Raw genomic sequence first — 19,596 nt, 5'->3', positions numbered from 1 at the left:
TTTGTAGCCAGATAAACACTTCATCCTGACACTACAGTCTTTAGGAAACAAGTGCAGTCACTTAAACAGTACTGCACTTTTACAGGAAAACGTCAGCACTGCCTTTAAGTGAAAACCATTTCTCAGAAGATGTGGTTGATAGAAACAACCCACCCCAAAACTTATTTGAAAACACACGGTGTGAAATATGAACAGTTTTAATTAAAACAGTCCAGGACATCAGAATACACCTTATCTGCCCACCTCAAAACAAAGGGCCTGCTTTTTGCTATGGTCCTCAGCTTCTTGCATTTCACTGAGTGTAAGCAGCAAACTTACACAAGGCCTGTTTAGCTCCCCCAGCCTTAGACCAAACTAGCAATGTAATTTAAGATGTCCAAAAGCAACAGAATTATTTAAAGTTTAATCCATAAAATGCGAAGTTAGAATAGTGACTGCACATGTGATCACAATTCTACTGATATTAGAACTTAGAAGATTTTAAACAAACCAAAATTATGCATCTGGAATACATGCTAGCATCCATTTGAAGCTACGTGAGTTCCTCTTTATCAAACTGCAAATACCAGCATCTTGTAGGGATCGAAGACAATAAATGTCTTTTCTCCCCAGCTAAGAAGTAACACAATGGGTTACCAGCTTGCAGTAGAAGCCAAGCAATATCTGTCACTTAGGACTGAAAGCTCAAAACATACGCAGAAGAATTTTATTAATTTTTACTGTAGATGATTTCTCCATAGAAATAAAAATTATGCCAATTTTATGACTGATATTGCTGCTTCAGGTACCAAGAGACTTAACAAAATCTTCATGGAAGCATTTGCATTGGAGGGCCCAGGCAATAGTCCTGCCTCACTGGAGAAATGAACAGAACCCAAACTCTTTAATTGTCCAAGTCCTTCTCCAGTGCCATTGAAAAGTATAATTGACCACCGCTCTATCATGAACTCCAGATACAAGTTTAAGAGAAACAAACAAAAATGACAGAACAAACATTAGTGAAACCTTCTTGAAATGAGATCTGTTTTCTTTTAGGGCTACAGAAAAAATAGCCAAATTCTTTATTCCACTAGTAGTGAAACCACACCCCCAGTAATGCCTACATGATCACACCATTGCCAGTCTGATTCAGTCCATAGGAAGTCACATTTATTTTGACTTAATGCACACGGTTTCCAGAGGTGCCTCCGGATTATTAGATTCCAGCATCCCTGGGAATTCTAGTTTTTCACATATTGTCTCCTTTATGGGTAGATACTGAGAGATCTCATTAGGTTCCGTGAACAGGGAAGGTGGCACGTGCTAAGAAGCAAAAAAAAGTAAATGAAATGAGTGAACCAAAAAAAAAAAAAGATTCCAAAAAACACAAGTATTTATGGAGAACTGATCTTTAATTTACCTGATTTAAACACCCAAAGTCACATGTCATAGAGAAATGTAGGTTACTACTTCAAATATAATACATAAGATCTCTTCTTGAGTGTCATCAGCAGGTGAAGAAAAAGAATTTCACATTTTTAAGCAGCAGATTTTATCTTCACATGAAAGTCAGAGGCATTACAGAACAACAACAATGTTCACAATTTCAGTGCTGCACACTGCCCCTTTGAGAGTCTTATTTTGGATGAGACCAGGATGGCCACAGCAGATTTGATGTTTAATGTCTAATGGTCATTGCAATACATTCCCTGGAGCTACTGATAATTAAGAAGTCCACTACAGCCACTGTTTAGCTATTTATATGGAATAGTATCTCACTGAATTTTAATTTCATATGGGAAGAAATTAGCCAGACTAAGTTAATTAATACCTTTCCCTGTAGATTCCTACAGGTGGATGCAGCTTCACCACACATATGGACGTTTGTCAGGACAAAAGAAAACAACCACAACCTACACTGAGCGCACAAGTTTCTAACAATGTCCCATAAGCTAGATGTGCATAGCTATTAAAATACAAACTGTGTGTAAAACACTCCTAACATGCAAGGAATTATACTGCCACTTCAATTAGTTCAGACTTAAATCTTTTCTCCTTTACCTATTGAAGCTGACCTAAAGAACAGAAAAGCCATATGCATTTTGTCTTTATCACAACAGACAAATTAAACACCTTAGATCATCGTTTTGCAGTATGAGGTTAAAATGAAACCTAGATCAACTGCTTGTATTACAGAAACCACCGAACTATCAAAAAGATCATGCCTGATTTCACTGCCTCGATTAGGGATCGCATGTGTTGAAAAATGGCCAATTGTCCCTTTCCTTAAGGAGGAAACAATTGTGCAAACTGTTCTCTCGGAATGTTAGTATCACATTAGTCATGTTTTACAGGTTAAGAAAAAAAGGAGGAGAGTACCTAAAATCGTAAGTTGGATAAAGAATAAAAAGTCAACATTCCAACTGCAGACGTGCCTCAAATGATTCTGAGCTATTGCTTAGGTTTTAAGATAAGCTATTAAAATTATTCTGAGTAAGAAAAAACAAATGAATCTGTGCCAGCAAACTGATTTTGACTTCTAGTATTAGTTGTGAGCATATGGCAGGCACCGAAATTCAGCATCATGAGAAATGGGCTGAATTCATGACTGAACAGTTCTAAAATAACATAAACACCTATTAATTTTTCTACTTTTGAGTTAACCAAAACCTTTATCACATAATACTGTGATCACTGAATCTCCTACAAAGGCCAATCTGCCCTGAAATCCCTAAAACAGAAACTGCACATGCATAAGGAACTTCCCCATGCTTAGATTACAAACCTTTCACAAGAATTACTGACAGACAGCGTTTTCTTTGTGGACTGTAAAAGAATTTTATAAAGCAGATGAGAGAAAAAAAGCATTAAAAAAACGTAATACCTTTAAACTTGATATTTTGCTTTCCCTCGATGTATACTCTCGCAACATATAAGCTTTGTCAGACTATTGGGAAAAAAATTACAAAAATTACAGAACTATCAGAGTGCAAAAGGAGCACTGTAAAAATACTGCATTCAGCAAACATTTGAATGTGACTGACCACAGATCTTGAGTATATATACATGCAAACTCACAAAGAACAGTGTCTTTTCCAAAAGTCACCTTTTTGCACACATGCAAAAGAACAGAAACAATTGGAAAAAAACCTGTAAGTGAATGTGTTTGTCAGTCTTCTCTCAGAACTCCTACATCAGTTCATTATCAGCTGGACAAAATAAGCAAATCTGCCATGTTCTGTCTTATTTATGGGATATCTGAACTCAGCACAGCATAGATAGTTCTCTGCAAGGTTAAACTTGCAGTCAGAAGACAAGCCAAAAAAAAAAAAAAAAACCATCCCCCAGCCCCATAACAACTGCATCACACCATTTACTGTTGTCTACTTTTTGTCCTGTGCTGCCTCTCTGATCTGTGTCTGTCAAACATATTTAAATCATTCTTTAGCATAATCTATAGGCTACTCTGCTCACGTAGTTAGTTGCTACTTCAGCACCACCATAATAACAAAATAAACTTGAAAGATCACTTCAGGTAACCTCTATGCCCCAAAACATCAGCAATAAAGCACAGGAATATCAGCAGGTCTCTGAAAGAAATACTGCAAGTGAGCATCTGTAAAACATTCATAATGGTGAATGAGGGCTTACCTCATGGTGAAGCCTTGTATCATTCATCCTGATAAGTACTCCATCAACTCGCAAGAAAAACCTCAGCAGCACAAAAAAGCTGGAAGGCATAACTCTCTGGAAATAGAAAGATGTTCCATTCAGCATATTACAAAGTTTAACTTTAGCTATATGCTCACTTGTGTCAGATGCTTACAATGCAAGAATATATGAGTGAGCTTTCAGTATTACAATTCCAAACTTGGGTTGGTGACACACTACAGCTATCACTGGACAGCAGAGCAGGCTGTTTCTAAAGAGCCCAGGCATGCAGAAAGGAAGATGGACAAGCAACTGACAAGCTTCCTTAAGCAAGTGGCAAAAACATTTCGAGATGACAGTTTTCAATAAGACTAATTTTAAGAGCAAGAATAAAGAACTTTCATTTTAAACTTTAAGTTCTAGAAGGAATAAAATGCAAAGAAGTAACCACATTGTGCTACGTCAGCTAGCTGGGTCACCAAGCCTCTTATACTCATCTCTCAGTACTCACTATTTTTACACTCAAACTTGACACTCCGTGATCATGAAGTTCGTCTTCAAACAGAAGAACTTCTTCAAAAAACATAATTTGTTCCCTGGCTTTCAATTTCTCTGTATTTATATGTTCTGTTGTAGGAACAACCTGAAGAAAAAGAATAGTTAGTACACCAACTGGCTATGAAACTGCATAAAGTTTGTCCTGATCTTAAAAGTTTTCCATTTGCTAGCTTTCTCAAGGAAAAAGTTTTTAGAGCACTAGGCTTAACACATCCGAATGAAGCCAACGTTTCCAAAAGGAAACACAGATCCAAACAAGAACCAAGAATGGAAAGTTGTAAATGAACTGACAGCTGAATATAGGTTTTGTAGCCTTCATCTGCAAGCTGAACTTGAAAATATTTGAAGAAGCCTCATGTTTAACATGCAATCAAGGCATTCAGGGTTGCAAACTGTATTCCATGCAATTGGCATTTCTATCTGCCTGCAAACCCTGAATTCCACTAAAGCCTTCCCACAGTAATCAAGTACCTAGAGCTTTTCCATCTTGTGCTCTGTGTGCTCACACATTTCTGCTGCCTAAAGAATACGGGCCAACCAGACAGCTTACTTTATGCTGCACTTTTGATCTCAGAATAACCCTAGTGAGCTGTAACCAACACAATCCTAGTGAAGTAACACAGACCATCTGCTTAGTAGCAAGCAATCTGTATATAGTGATAAGAAACTGGGTACTTCAGCTTTATATTAAAATAAATAAAGACAAGGGAGTGACTGTCACTTAAATGTGGAATTACTGTTGCATAAAAAACAAAAAACAAACCATCAAGCCTGAAGTTATCACTTTACTGTGATTTGATTAAGAGAATATGATGAGAAACATGAAAAACTCAAGGTATACTTTAAGGTCAGAAGCTAAGAACTATGCAGAATTTATAAAAGCCTACTGATATGTTCAAAAAAAGTGTGTTCTGTGCTTACATGTCATTTCAGTCAAACAAGATGCAACAAGGGAAAAATGCTTACCTTTAGCGTTGCGGTATCTCCCAGCAATGTTCCTTTGTAGTCAGTTGTGTAAGTCCAATCATAAGGCTTCACAACTTCCTTAGTGTGCTCAGTCTCGCTCCTCAAGAAGTGAAAAAGAACACAGCAAGCTTTGTAGTACTTCTTACAGAACTTACAACCTCACTTAAGGTTATAGATCATGGTTTACACACTCATGTCCTAACTATTCAAGAAAAACAGCAGTATTGCCTATACTGGACTGATGATGTCAAGACTTAACTACACAGTGTTGGTTCTTCCAAAACAGCTGTTGTCAGAGAGAATCAGAAAACCATTACCCAAATTCCTCTGCTAACACTGCCTCAGGCTTATGAGGCAAAATAAAGATTTTTAGTTAAATGCTGTTGAGATAATTACAGTTCACAATCATTTCCTCAGTAAGTAGACAGAAATCATTCTGTGGACAACACACAGCAACAATTAACAACATTATCTGTTTTTAAGACAGCTTGCATTTCTCTCCTTGACTTATTCCTAGGAGTTCTGCCACTACTTTGGTGAATACTAAGCAGTACAATCAGTTCTCACAGTGACTGTTCTACTATAGTCCTAAGGCTAAGATGTTGGACAGCTACAGCATTCTGTGCTTCTACGCACTGACACACACACTCTTGTAACGTGTAAGCCCCCATGAGTTTGAATAAACAGAAACAGAACTAAACCATGTTAAACAAACAGTTAGTTTTAAGAAAGGCAGGAAGTAACTGAAAACACAGCTGGCCCATGGCAAAAAAAAAAAGTTAAGCGATTTCTGTCATCATACACTGAGTGTATCAATGCAGAACTAAATGCAAGATGCCCTTCAGGAGCTGTCTGTTGCTTTAACTAGTTTATAACAGTTTTGTATACAACACACCAGTACTTGCCCACTGGTGATAAAATACTGTACCTGCTCTCTTGCCACTCCTCTGCACAAGCCACTTTGATCATACCTTGGCAATTATTGACACATTTTAAAGCATCTGTTGCATTGAACTCAATTCCAAAACCACGTTCATGCTGTATTCTCAGGATATTATCTCCAAACATCATCTCTGGCAGGGAAGGCATGTGTAATTCTTCAGCCAGTCTGCAAAGAAAAATAACAGTCCAAAAAGGAGAGATCAGTCAGCTAAAGCTGAGCGAAAACAATCTGCGCTTTGGAGTAAGCATTCCGTAAACCATAGTAATCCACAAGACAAACCATCAGTATGTCTTACAAAACTTTGTTACCTTCCCAGTTAATCATTTGACATGAGTTGCAGGGTCACTCATCCTAAGTGACTTTTCCACCCTAAGGTTGTTCCTAAAGCTTGCCCTCTCCATCAGGAGAGTACAAAAGCCTCATATGTATACTGTATAAAAATAAATATATACATACACTGCTTTATGCACACACTGACATCGTTTAGCAACATATACACTTCATACACTTCTGCCATTTCCTCCCTAGCACTAGGGAGGATTACTCATTAAGATTAAAACAGCTTGTGCCATAGCCATTCCACCTGTATTTTTCCACCCTCTTCAACACATTGTGATCATAAGAAAAACGTCTAAAAGGATAAAAGCAATTTCTGAAAGGTTACAGAGGCAACTGATTAATTTAAAATATCCACCATGAAGGAAACAGAGCAAAACAGAAAACATGTATAGCAGGCAGCCTGGTTTCTAGACTGGCAGTTCAGCTCTCTTAAGAGAGAGGGAAAAGTTCACATTCTCCTGAACTTTATTCTTAAGATCTTCAGTTTTAAGAGATAGCATTTTGTGAAATAAATCTTCACAAGTGTTTCAGAAAAAGTGAAGAACTGCAAAACATAGGAAGTGCTCAGCTGAATGCTGAATCCTCTTTACAGAGGAACTGGCAAAACACAGAATTCAAGTTTTCTTACCCACAACTACAGAAACCACAGGACCATTAGGGAAAAGCATCATTGTGTGTATTAGGCACAGAATAAAAACAAGAGTTAGTAACACCAATCCTACATGTCTGGAGGCAGATATGTAGTTTAAAAAAATGCTGTTATAATACACAGAAAATGAAGTTTACTTGGCTTATTATAATGTCGAAACAAAGTGTGAAAATTCACAATAGCTGACTCACGCAAACAAATTACTTTCAAAAAAATGAAGGCAATGTGATATAAGTTATCTTTCACAGATTCCCACATACTTATTCTGGAAACTGAAGCCGAGAATTATCTGTCAAAGCTCAGCTGACAGAGGTCAGCTTGGGGCCCTAACAGCTGAACTGTTCAGCTCCACATTAACAAATCTGACTTAAGCACTCAGTGCTGACACACAGCAGCGTTTCATCCAACGGTTTGACATCAGTGCAAATTACTGCTAAGAGGAGGAAGCAAAGAATCAATTTTTAATGAGATCCTTTATGTTATTATAGAGTAGCTTAGAGGAGTGCGTGGACTACCATGTAAAAGCATCTTAATGGTCCTTAGGAGATTACAAGGAAAAATCAAGCTTCTAGTCCGCGTGTGCCCGACCGCTGAGGGGCAGATCTGCACCACCGACAGCCGTCATTATCGAGGTTCTCACAGCCGCTCGTAACCGGTACCAGCCCAGAGTCTTCAAGAGGGAAGAATAAAAGACACTCGAGGTGCCGGGTACGCTTTGTTGGGGTAACATCCCTCCACCCAGCTACGGTGGTCCCGCTGAGGACCCCCGCCCTCAGGGCCGTGCTCCCGCCTCACCTCTCGGCCTGCGCCGACTTCATGATGTGCGTGCGGGCGGCGCTCAGCTTCCACGGCCCGAAGGTGAAGTCGCGCCGGCTGCTCTGGAAGACGGGGTGCATGGCGAAGGCGGAGAGCGCGACCCCACCGAGGAGAAGGCTGGAAGGGGCAGAGGCAGCGGCTCAACCTAACCTAACCTACCCGCCCTTCCCGGCCCCACCGCCGCGGCCGCGCACCCCTCACAGCAGCGGCGACCCTCCGCCACCGCTGCCTCACCAAACTTCCGCTTCCGGGAACGCGGCGCTGCACGCGCAGGCCGGAAGTCATATGGTAGCGTCGGCGCGTTGCAGGGCGCTGTGCCGGGGGGTGGGCGGGAGCCGCGCTCCGCTTCTCTGCACCGCTCCTGGTGGCGCCCGGCAGGGGAGGGGTCCTTGAAAGTGACCAGGTGCGGCAGCGCTAAGTCCCGCACAGCTACACGGAGCGTTGGAGCTAAGGACACGGGGCACGTGCCTGTCCTTCGCACCTCCGCACACGCCCCGGGTGGCAGCAGCGGCAGCCCCTGCCCAGCGCACGGCGGTGTGCCGGTGCTGGGCGGACGGCCGCGCTCTGCCCCGCGCTGCGCCCGCTGAGGTCTCCCCGTGTAAAACCGGCTCCCGTTGCAGCGGGCAGAGCACCCCCCGTCGCAGCCCGCACCCGGCGGCGGGGGCGGTGCGAGAGGGAGAAAGGAGGCGGCGGGTGGGTGGGGAGAGGGGCGAGCGCGGGGCGGGGGCATGGCGGGGCTCGGCCGCCGACAGCCGGCACCTCCCGCCCTGGCGGAGGCGGCGGAGGGTGAGTGTGCGCGGCGCGGCCGTGCGGGACGGGGCGGGAACCGGAGGAGGCGAGGGATGCGCGGCGTGGCCCGCGGGAAGCGCGCACATCGATTGTCCCTCTCCCGGCCTTTGTTCGCAGCCGGAGGGAGCGCGGGGGCAAAATGGAGGCGATCCCTCCGCGTTGCCCGCCGGTCTTGGGGCGCGTCCTCCTTCGGTCGGGGTGTGGCGGGAACGGGCAGCCCCGAGGAGCGCGCGGCGGCGAGTGTCCTGAGGACAGCTGAGCTGCGCGGCAGAAAGCGTGGCCCCGCAGCGCCTTGGTGAGAGTCGTACGGATACAAAAAAAATGAGTAAAAGATGGCTCTGCGGCCTGACGTTGCGCCCGGGGCCCTGGAAGCCTCCCGGCTGAGAGAGGGGCGGTGGGCTGTGTGCTGAGCGCTGAGATTTCACGAGATTAAGGGTTTGTGGTTTGGTTTTTGTAGGGTGGGCTACAGCTTAGTAGTGCCGGTGCTGAAGGCTGTTTTATCACAGGCCTTTGGCGTTGGCAGTAGAATTGAAGCTAAGGTGATGATGAACACAGAGAGCACGCAGAGAGAATAGGTGAAATGATTCCTGAGCCTTTGGACGTTACTTGGAAACTGTTAAGAGAGAGTCAGCAGGGTTTGAGTAGTCAGACATCACAGACACCAACAAATGCTGTATGTGCAGAACATAGGATAACAATCAGGATCAACTGAGCAAACTTAACAAAACAAAAGTTTATCTTCCTTCAATAAATCACCGAGATTTAGTTACGTTGTTATCATTTCTTCCAGCATAGACATTTAACTGTCTGGTACGGCTTAGAAAAAAATAAGATATTTAGGAAGTTTGTAAATAAAGTGAGTTAACTTTCTTTGTTTCCTCCCCTTCTGCTTGCCTCTTTCAGATAGTTTCTTCCCTTTTCTAGGCTTGGCTTTGCCCCTGACCTCCGGTGTACCCACTGACAATCTCCTGCCCCTTTGGTTTCCCACCTAAAATGGTTTCCTGCATCCTACAGGTAAGGTTTAATTGATGCAGGCAAAAGAGTTTACAATCTTTAGAGAGAGTGTGAAGAAACATTACTGGAAAGTTTCTAAGTGGTGGTGTTCTGCTTCTAGGTGCTCAGCATGTCTTGGCCACTTCTGCTCTGCTCAATCTGACCATGAGCAGCAATTCGTCCCTCAGCAATGGGAATGGTCTGAGAAACCTTACCACGCAGGAAGACAGCGCAGTCAGAGTCACTGAAGCCATTGCTATAATTGTCATTGCTGTTTTCATCTGTTTGGGCAACCTCATCATTGTTGTCACCCTCTATCGGAAGTCTTACCTTCTCACGTTGAGCAACAAGTTCGTGTTCAGCCTGACCCTCTCCAACTTTCTGCTCTCTGTCCTGGTGCTGCCTTTTGTTGTCACCAGCTCCATCAGGCGGGAATGGATCTTTGGAGTCGTTTGGTGCAATTTCTCAGCCCTGCTCTACATGCTGATCAGCTCAGCCAGCATGCTTACTCTTGGGCTCATAGCCATAGACAGGTAAGTGGCTTTTTATGATGAGCAGTAACTGGTTGCTTGGTCACTCCATAGGGTGACTTGTTGGCTATTTGTAGGCTGGAGAAGCACTGCCATGGATGACGCTGCATGCTGCTGCAGTGTTATTTTCCTTCAGTTCCCTGTGAAACTTTCACACAGGGCAGAAGAAAGCGTTGTCATTGATAATGTAAAAAGCTGACCTGCATCTAGCTATTTTTAAAGGAAACACTGCTCTAGTAATATATTACTTGAAAGACAAGAAGATTTAAAATTCACACCCAGGGACAGATTTAATAGATACATGTGCGCCTTCAGCCCAGTTTTACAGTCTTCCTTGGACAGCTCTGTATTCTTACATGCAATTATTTTTAACAGGTTTCCCTTTAAGAATAATTCACTGTGAGGTTTATAGAAAAACATATGTTGATGTTTGGAGAAAAGAGCTTATTCTATAGATAGTACTATGTATCAACATCATTAAAATATGATTTTTGCTGTTCTTCATTTGTACTCCTGTTAACTTTTTTTTTCTTTGTTCACCAGGTACTATGCTGTCCTTTACCCTATGGTATACCCAATGAAGATTACAGGCAACAGAGCAGTGGTGGCTCTCGTGTATGTGTGGTTACATTCCCTCATTGGCTGCCTCCCTCCCCTTTTTGGCTGGTCGTCTTTGGAATTTGACCAGTTTAAGTGGATGTGTGTGGCAGCCTGGCACAAAGAGGCTGGTTACACTGCCTTCTGGCAGGTCTGGTGTGCGTTGCTTCCTTTCATGGTCATGATGATATGCTATGGGTTCATATTTCGCGTGGCTAGGATTAAAGCCCGCAAAATCCACTGTGGCAGTGTTGTCATTGTGGAAGAGGACTCCCAGAGGAACGGGAGGAAGAACTCAAGCACTTCCACGTCCTCTTCAGGAAGCCGAAGGAACGCTTTCCAAGGGGTTGTCTACTCTGCCAACCAGTGCAAAGCTTTCATAACCATCTTGGTTGTCATCGGTGCTTTTGTTCTTACATGGGGACCTTACATGGTAGTAATTACATCAGAGGCGCTTTGGGGAAAGAACAGTATTTCCCCTGCCTTGGAGACATTAGCTACGTGGTTGTCCTTTTCCAGTGCCATTTGCCACCCATTAATTTATGGCCTGTGGAACAAAACAGTGCGCAAGGAACTTCTAGGAATGTGCTTTGGGGATCGGTATTACCGTGAGTCGTTTGTTCAGCGGCATAGGACCTCGAGGTTATTCAGCATTTCCAATAGGATCACAGGTAAGACATTCTTAATGCCATTAAGAGCAGTTCTTCATACCTGTGTCTAGTTGGTGTGTTTCAGAACTCTGTAAACAAAGCGGGATGTTTCTGGAGCTTCCAGCTATCTTGTTTGGCTTATCGCAGAAACTTGAAAGGAGAATGTATTTTTTGTGGGAGATAACCTTGTCCTCTTAGCCCCATAGATTTTTCCCCTGAAAAAATAAGAAGTAAAATTAATCTCTCAAAATCTTCTCGTGTAACTGCTGTTTTGTTCTATCAAGATTTAAGCTCTACTGACAGCATGTTTTGAGAGGTGGTTGAATCACCTCCTGTAGAGATTTTAAAGAACCATGTTGATATGGCACTGAGGGGCATGGTTTAGTTGGTGTGGTAGTGATGGGTTGATGGTTGGGCTGGATGGTCTTAGTGCTCTTTTCCAACCTTAAGATTTTGATTTTGCCACATATATTCCATGCTAGCTGTACACTGTAACTCTTTGGGATTCGTGGAAGTTATACTGGTCTTATTAGATTGCAATATTTCTGTAAACTCAGATTTTGTGATTGTGAAGATCCTAAATGCTGTAAAACTATGTAAAGTAGTAAACCTATTTGGTGTGTCCCTTACTTTGCAGTCTGAGGGCTTCAGCTGCTCAGAACTTCTTTATTAAGTAGTAATGCAATGCAAATGTTTTATTTTTTTTTTTAATTTTTATTTTTATCCTTTTTCTAGTCCTGCTTAGAATCTTCCAAAAATAAGGCATTTTCATAGGGTTCCCTGGGATGTGCCATACAGAGGTGATAACTAAAGTTACTTAATTGGGAAGGAAGGGAAGAGTAGCAAGACGTGCTGCCTTTCCTACAACCTGGAGTCACAGGAAGGAGTTGTGCAGCTGCATCACACCACAAGCTGCAAGAGATTTCTAATGCTCCTCCCTTTGCCAAGTCTATATCCAGGAGATGCTGTGGATGAGTATGTTGGGAACTGAGGCAGGAGGGATAGGAAAACTTTCTCTTTCCAAGTGATAAGAAACTGATGATAATTTCAAGCGTATCAGGTGTACCAGCTGGATGGTGACAGGAAAAAAAAGTATCTTTATGCAGGATCCAAAGACAGCACTTACGTAAGAATCCTAGATTCTCCTCTTTCCCATATTTGAGGATTTGAAAGAAGCCAAATCTCCCAGTGCCCCAGTCTCGCTATTAGATTTCCTGCCATGCTAATGGCTTGCTGCATCTGCTGGTGGCTACCAGGTTGTTCTCTGGCTAGAAGGTGTTTGGCAATTGACCCCATCTCTCTGGGTGTATGTGCTCAGTGTTTAGCCTGGCTTCTTGATAAAAACATGTGCAATTGCAAAGGGAATGGGAGAGAGATGGTGTGGGTAGCAAAGAGGCTTGCCATATGGAAGGACTCCAAAAGTACTTGAAAGCTGCTCGCCTTGTATTTCTACTTGTGAGATGGAAGCTCCAGATGCTGCGCACTCTGAAAGAACAGTAAGTTTTACAGATACAAGAGTAAATGAGTTGGTAGAGTCCGAGTTACTATAAGTTTTTACTCTTAATGTACCCTTAACCATCCATTGAGTAATGAGAATGAAAATCTTTTGCAGATTTGGGACTATCCCCTCATCTCACTGCCCTCATGGTAGGTGGGCGGCCATTAGGAAACAGCAGCAGCACGGGAGACACAGGTTTCAGCTGTTCTCAGGATTCAGGTAAATAAAGGCTCTTGCTTTCTTTTCTTGGGCAGAAGTTTGCACTTGTAACTTGGCAGAACTCTCTGGGATAATCTGTGTTTACATACTGAGATGTCCCTTGATGGGTGGAAAACTTGAAGCATCTGTTCCAGCTGTCACAACAAAACTGCTGCAGTGCTTTTCCTTCCATGCACTCATTATATCTGTTTGCAAGGAATAATGATCCTTCCTTGGTAACACTTCCTGGGAACAGGGCATACTGCTTATGCTTTTCTCCTTAGTTTCTGTCATTCTTACTGAATTTTTCCTGTATCCACAAGGATCAGAGAAACAAAGTACCATGGAGAATGCTTCTCTGATTCCTAGTTTGTAATAGGCATTATTGCATTGACTCTGCAGACTAAATATAACTGCTTCAGATGGTTTCAGCTTGTGATTGTGTCACAACTTAAGATCTCTCAGCTGAAAGTAGTTTGGATAAAGGAAAAAGAGTTCTGCCAGTAGTTTTCTATCCAAAACTTAACTAGATTCTTCTGGTGATCATTTCAGCTACCGCTCCTTAACTGAACTGTAATTAACTTAAAGAGTAGTTCTTCTTTAGAAACACCAGAGGGTGATCTTTTAACAACTGCTTGGTGCTAGGGGTTTGTTTCTTACATTTCTAAAGGAAACCTAAGGAGCTGGATTTTATTCAGGTAGTGATTTTTATGCTGGTATTTTTATGCCTGCTGTGAGTATTCTGCAACTGTATGTGACAAATGAGGGTAACGTGTGAAGCCTGTTCTTGTTTGAAATCATTGTGTTTTACCATCAATTGAGGAATGACACTGAGCAGTCTAAACTAACAAACCAAATTTGTACCTATGGCTATTAGAAGTTGGGCTTCAAAGAAGGAAGCATGTCTTATCTTGCTAGTAGCAACCTTCCTTTGTATGCTGGTACCTTTGGAGATCAGTAGGAGTCGACTATTTTCAGGAGGCAGGCTCAACCCCAATTTATCCACAGAACAACTCAGAAAGTTGCTAGCTTGTTTTGTGCTGTGTGTTAGAACATCGGCTCATTCTCTTGTGAGCTTGAGGGAGTCATAGGGCAGAACACAAATTTCACTTTATATCAGGAACTGAAACTTTGAGTCAATTCTTTGTCAGCCAAGACAATGGAGAAGTCTAGGTATGTTATCTAGAGATACATTTCCAACAATGTCTTTTTCTCACTTTCTGTAAAATTGGCACTGGAACACTTCCTTATTGCAAAAAGGAGAAATTTGGGAACCAAAACCATTGAAATGAGTGAAGAGGGACGTTAAGTCACCATCTGGAGGAGTTAAGAAACCTGTGAAGACTCTTTGTCTTAGCCTGGTGCTATGTGAAAATAGTAATAAAGAACACACATAAGGAATCTGTGCCTTACAACACTGGCTTCTCTGAGGGCTGCTCACTCAGCATTGCCTTGGCATCTCCCCTGATTGCTTGCTCTGCCTCCCCCTTGTACAGCAAAGACACCAGCCTCACAAGAGATGACTAAGCTGTGGTCTTGATGTTTGAGTGAAAGTGTTGCAGAGATGCTGAGATAAATTTCCTTCTGCTTGTACACTGTTTTACATTGAAAAGTTGCAATGCAAATAGGGAGAGGTGAAATAAGAAGATGACTCGTAAACTGAAAATTAATTCATTGTATGAAAATTATTTCCAGCTAGCAACCATATATTTTTTTTCCTAAGATACACTTAAAGAAAATCGAAATAGGTTGTCAGGAACTAAATTGTAGAGGAAAATTCTCCAATTCAGATTTCCATTGTGATCTGATTACAAGCATGACATTTGGCAGCTGTGGTTGTCTGCCCCTCGGGTAGCCATCCTTAACCTCTGTCCTGATCAGATGTGATAACTTCCCTCAGCTGTACCCTTTATTTACAGAAGCAAGGTTTCGCCTTGATTGATGTTATAATCTCTGCAGCTGAGTGTTTTGGAGCTGCTTGAGGTTTTATATCACTAATGAGAAAAGAGTTCCAAATCCTTTCAATGAAAATTCTAACCACGTTCATTCTGTGTGCAGTGTGTAACTAAAAATAAAAGGTGCCCACAAAAGCTGGGTTTAGACATCTTTTGAAGGGACTGTTGCAGACCGAAAAGATTTTGGCACTGCTTAACACTTGGTTCCTCTCTTCATTCATGTGATTTTTGCTACTGTTTCTGAGTATTGCTCTTTTTCATTTGAGAATTCTTGCTTTGTTTCAGGAACAGACACAATGCTTCTTGAAGACTATAGCTCCGATGGCCCTTCTCTCCCACACTGTGTCTGTCCTCCTCGAAGAAGGAGTTCAGTGACATTTGAAGATGAAGTAGAGCAAATTAAAGGTGGGCTTAGGGGTAAGTATGAAAATGCTCTGAACAAAATGTATTACCTTCTCAGGAAGCCTCTCAGGACCTTTAGAATTGCCTGTCTAGTAACTGTTCACCTTGAGACAACTGACACCTAATGCAAGTGCAGCACAGAGTTAAGAGTAAGTCTTTCTTCCAGTTCTGAAGCAGCAACAGGCAAGGACAAGAGTTAGAAGCTGGGGTTTCCTTCATGCCCAGCATCAGTGTTGCACAGCGGTATCCTCTATGCACCTCTACTTATCCAGCTGCTCCTGTAGTCTGTTTTATGTTTCTCAGGGAGCACATTTTCCTGCCTTCATACTTTGATTCTGTTAATACAGTGCTTCACATTTGCTGCCTACTCTCAACTTTCTCATTCATGGCCTTAAAATCCTTCTATTTATAGACTTTATTCATCTAAATATAATCGTGTTGTTTCTATTTTTGTTTGTTTTTAACTTTATTGCCTGAGCACCTTTCCGAGAAGATACAGCTGGAAATAGATGATTCATGTGCCAACTTTTTTTCAGTCAGCTCATGTTGATACTGTGGTGATCTGTAAGTGTTGCAGGGTTAGTTTAATGTAGGCTGATTGTTGTGGGAGTATGAACTAGAAGTCTTGTTAATGAATGACTGAATTTACTAAATATAAATTATTGTGGTCAGTGCACAAATGAGAATACCTCAAAGCATTGAGTAACGATAAAACCTAGCACACTTTTACAATTATGAATTAAATAAGTGTGTGCATGGATTAGAATCATAGAATGGCTTGAGTCGAAAGGGACTTTGAATATCAACTAGTTCCAACCCCACTGCTGTGAGCAGGGCTGCCACCCACCAGCTCACACTGCCCAGGGCCCCATCCAACCTGACCTTGAATGCCTGTGGGGATGTGGCATCCTCAGCCCTATGAGCAGCTGTGCCAGCACCTCATCACCCTCTCAGTGAAAAAATTCCCCCTCGCATCTAACCTAAATCTCCCTTCTTTTAGTTTTAAACTGCTTCCCCTCATCACATTAAGAAAATCATTCAACACGTGCTTAAGTGCATGTTTAATTTTCAATTATCAACACTTTGTTTCATCAGATCACTTTTTCTTTTTCCACTTGAATTGGAGGGAATCTCTTGACCTACAGTTGTGCTGAAGCTTTGTGTTCATCAGATGGTTTGGAAATGTTTGGGTATTCTTGGTAAAGGTGCTGTGTTGGGTAGTTACTTTACAGAAGGTGCTGTCATACCTTTAAAAAAGAATGATATTGAAATGTTTGCATAGCCAATGCTATTTGTTCTTATATACTACTCTTTTTTTACCTTTCAGAAACTGCAAAGAATTCTGTTCTTCATGTAAAAGCTGATGTTCATAAATCTCTGGACAGTTACGCATCCAGTTTAGCAAGAGCTATTGAAGCTGATGTGAAGATCAGCTTGTTTGGGGAAGGTGCTTTACCAGGAGCTCTGTTTCCTGTGCGGACTCTGCCAGGAGGCAGTATGAACACACGGCGTGCCATCAGGCCCCATGCTGGCCAAAGACTTCAGCTTCAGAGCATTGATGAAGGGAATATTTGACAGAACTAGATGAAAATAACTCAATGAAGCCACTAAGCAGGACCTAGCGCGTCTGTTATTGTTTTAACAGAAACAGGATACCTCGTTGGGACATTTTCAGTGTTTTTTGAATGTCATTTGAATTTTAGTACTTGCATCAGCATTTTGCAGCAGTATTTACTTACTGTTTAGGGTGCTATTGGACTCCTTTTTGACATGTCTTAAACCTGTCACGCAGAGCATGGGAACACACTTTTTGGTTTTGTCAACCAAATCACGAGTCCATTGAATCATATCGTCTCTTTTTGGCCAAAGCTGATACAGAAATGAAAAATGAAAAGTACGTGTGGTGTTTAATAATTGTAGTGACCCTTTTCTGAACATTTGGATCATCCATTTATTCTTGATAGCATGAGTGTACTGATGAGAGTTTGTACGTTGGATACTATACACGGTCTTAATTTTAAGGTTCCCAAAGGATAGAGCATGGACTTCACTAAGGGATAACAATTGAGCTCATGTACATTATGATTCCTCTTACCCTTGCTAGGAGATACTTCTGGCTGTTTGTCAGAACTATAGGTGCAAAACTGAATTGTACGTTGCTTCTGCTTTACAAGACACTAGCTTCTCCAGGTGTAGTGGGTGAAAGCAGACTGGTGTTGGAAGCATCACAGAGATATTTGAGTAAGGCATCGTTGCAGAGTTCTTAGTTTCTCTGAGAACTGCAACTCTCTTCCCTGGTTTTGCTTTTACTAAAAGAGCACCCTACAGCCGCAGGAAGCTTGACAGGACATAAATAAGGTATTATCACTTTAATCATATGTGCAGAATTAATCTTTTCTATGGAAGGAAGTTCTGTGGGTTATTTTTTAATCACGAGAGAACATAGTACTTAATAGTTACCTCAGTGCATATATTTTTTGGAGTTTGAGTTCATTAACATCTAGAATGAGGCCATTTAGCACTTAACATTGCACCTTACATGTTCTAAGCACTGTACAGACTTTACCTTGTTAGGCCTGTGTGAGGGTTGATCAGCCTTGCTTGCCAAAGGAGAGGAATGCAGAAACAGTTAAGCCAGAAATGAAAGCAGCTGCAAGGGTAGAAAGATCTGTTATGAAAAGAGGGATGAAGTGGATCTTATGAGAATGCCCAGCATGAGGAACCTCTCTGTGCCTTCCTAGGCTGGACCCTTTCTTCCTTTATGGAGGTTACTGCCCTGCCTTAATGCTTATTTCAGGATGGATCAGTAGGATATCCATTTCTTGAGGTTGAGCATTGGTAGCAAATGGACCTATGGACCAAGGACTTATATTTGTTTACTCCATGTCTGCTCCCCACTGTCCCTCATTTGAAGTGTTTCTGTTTTTTTTTCTTAGAAGCAATCTGCATTTTGGCAGCAGATTCTTTGGAAATTGGAGGCAGACTGTTTACATCTGGGCAAAAATTATGTCTGCTTGCAACTTGCTCAATGGTACAGAAACAAAAAAATAGGTTTTGAGGTAGAGCCTCAGCTCTGTACTGAATTTATACATTCTGTTTGTCCATCTTCTCAACTCAGAAATACATTCCAGCACAAGCTTACATCTGTCTGTGGATAAAGTGGCTTGTCTTTGAACTAGCCTGAATCCATGACATTCCCACATAAGATTTAACTGCATGCTTACAATTCAGTACATGGTTTACTGATTAAGAACAGGCTCTTAAAGCAAGACCACTTAAGCACCATAAGATGGCTCTTTGAATAACGCAGAATGAAATGAGCTGTGGACTGGATGGAGAACTGATGTGCTAAGCAGCAGTGCATGCGTACCAGCTCTGCATTCCTGTTTTTTTTCTTTTTGTTTTTAATTTTCTGCAGTGGGGCACTTCAGAACCCAGATTCCACTGTTTGCCAGGAAATGCTCTGTGCTGAGGTTCTTACTGCTGTGATTAATACTACAATCATAGTTATTCATAGTGGTCAGCACTCCTTAATGTGTGTGCTTCCCTCAGAGGGCTTTAAGTGCTTTATCTGCATCCTTTTTTTTTCTACATTCCTGCTTCCAAACAAGTTGAGCAAAAATGTCAGAAAAGTTATCAGTAAATATGGAAGGTGAGTGTAATCAGTGCTAGGCCAAAAACAGTGGGGTTTTTTTGATGTTGTTTTTTTTTTTTTTTTTTAGGAACAAAAGTTTTCATGTCACATGTGAAAGCACAAAATCACCTGTGTTATGTAGAAAGGACATTTTTCACAGTGATACCGAGCCAAATTCAGTCTTCAGGCAGGTCAAGTCTGCTGCTGTTCACACCAGTACTGAATTGGGCTCTCAGTGTTCATGTCACTAATCCATTATTTAGTATGAATGTTGTTAATATTTTTGCTAATCAATTATAGCTTCTCTGTATCCCTGTTATTACCAGCATCGTTTTCTCACTTGTCATGAGTTAAAGCAGTAACTAAGGAACGCACGTGGTTTGTAAAATTGTATCCCTCGTCTTAAATACAAAAGAAAGAAAAAGAAATTTCTCGTGCTTCAAGGTGTT

At 41.9% G+C, this 19,596-nt stretch overlaps 2 protein-coding genes across 3 annotated transcripts; one reads left to right on the top strand and one right to left on the bottom strand.

Annotated features, from left to right (window-relative positions):
• Positions 1–1,127: 1,127 nt before the first annotated feature.
• Positions 1,128–8,032, bottom strand: TIPRL (TOR signaling pathway regulator). Its single transcript, XM_065742012.1, has 7 exons — positions 7,881–8,032; positions 6,083–6,262; positions 5,155–5,254; positions 4,142–4,273; positions 3,631–3,726; positions 2,864–2,926; positions 1,128–1,302 (listed from the first exon to the last, which is right to left on the bottom strand). Exons 1-7 carry the CDS (start codon positions 7,979–7,981, stop codon positions 1,150–1,152), a joined length of 825 nt encoding a protein of 274 aa, XP_065598084.1. The 5' UTR covers positions 7,982–8,032; the 3' UTR covers positions 1,128–1,149.
• A 1,217-nt stretch (positions 8,033–9,249) lies between these two features.
• Positions 9,250–17,577, top strand: GPR161 (G protein-coupled receptor 161). Of its 2 annotated transcripts, none has more exons than XM_065742011.1 (6): positions 9,250–9,704; positions 9,805–10,216; positions 10,757–11,481; positions 13,073–13,177; positions 15,397–15,516; positions 16,841–17,577. In XM_065742011.1, the coding sequence occupies exons 2-6, from the start codon at positions 9,849–9,851 to the stop codon at positions 17,086–17,088; spliced, it is 1,566 nt and encodes a 521-aa protein (XP_065598083.1). In that variant the 5' UTR covers positions 9,250–9,704; positions 9,805–9,848; the 3' UTR covers positions 17,089–17,577. The 2 variants fall into 2 exon arrangements, with proteins under 2 accessions (XP_065598083.1, XP_065598082.1); XM_065742010.1 differs by having other exon boundaries at positions 15,397–15,528.
• The last annotated feature ends 2,019 nt before the right edge of the window (positions 17,578–19,596 follow it).

The sequence above is a fragment of the Cyrtonyx montezumae genome, unplaced genomic scaffold (genome assembly GCF_038088225.1).
Source record: "Cyrtonyx montezumae isolate F1298 unplaced genomic scaffold, pur_monq_1.0 scaffold_3, whole genome shotgun sequence".
NCBI lineage: Eukaryota > Metazoa > Chordata > Aves > Galliformes > Odontophoridae > Cyrtonyx > Cyrtonyx montezumae.
Note: the sequence above shows the minus strand (reverse complement) of the source record. Positions and strands in the feature narration are given on the sequence as shown.

Excerpts from the sequence above, each read along its gene's own strand:
- GPR161 (XM_065742010.1), top strand. The coding sequence starts at position 9,849 with ATGAGCAGCAATTCGTCCCTCAGCAATGGGAATGGTCTGAGAAACCTT. Across the intron at positions 10,217-10,756 it reads GGGCTCATAGCCATAGACAG|GTACTATGCTGTCCTTTACC; the intron begins GTAAGTGGCTTT and ends TTTGTTCACCAG. Across the intron at positions 11,482-13,072 it reads CATTTCCAATAGGATCACAG|ATTTGGGACTATCCCCTCAT; the intron begins GTAAGACATTCT and ends AATCTTTTGCAG.
- TIPRL (XM_065742012.1), bottom strand. The coding sequence starts at position 7,981 with ATGCACCCCGTCTTCCAGAGCAGCCGGCGCGACTTCACCTTCGGGCCG. Across the intron at positions 4,274-5,154 it reads GAGATACCGCAACGCTAAAG|GTTGTTCCTACAACAGAACA; the intron begins GTAAGCATTTTT and ends CTTTTTCTTCAG. Across the intron at positions 2,927-3,630 it reads ATACAAGGCTTCACCATGAG|TCTGACAAAGCTTATATGTT; the intron begins GTAAGCCCTCAT and ends TTTTCCCAATAG.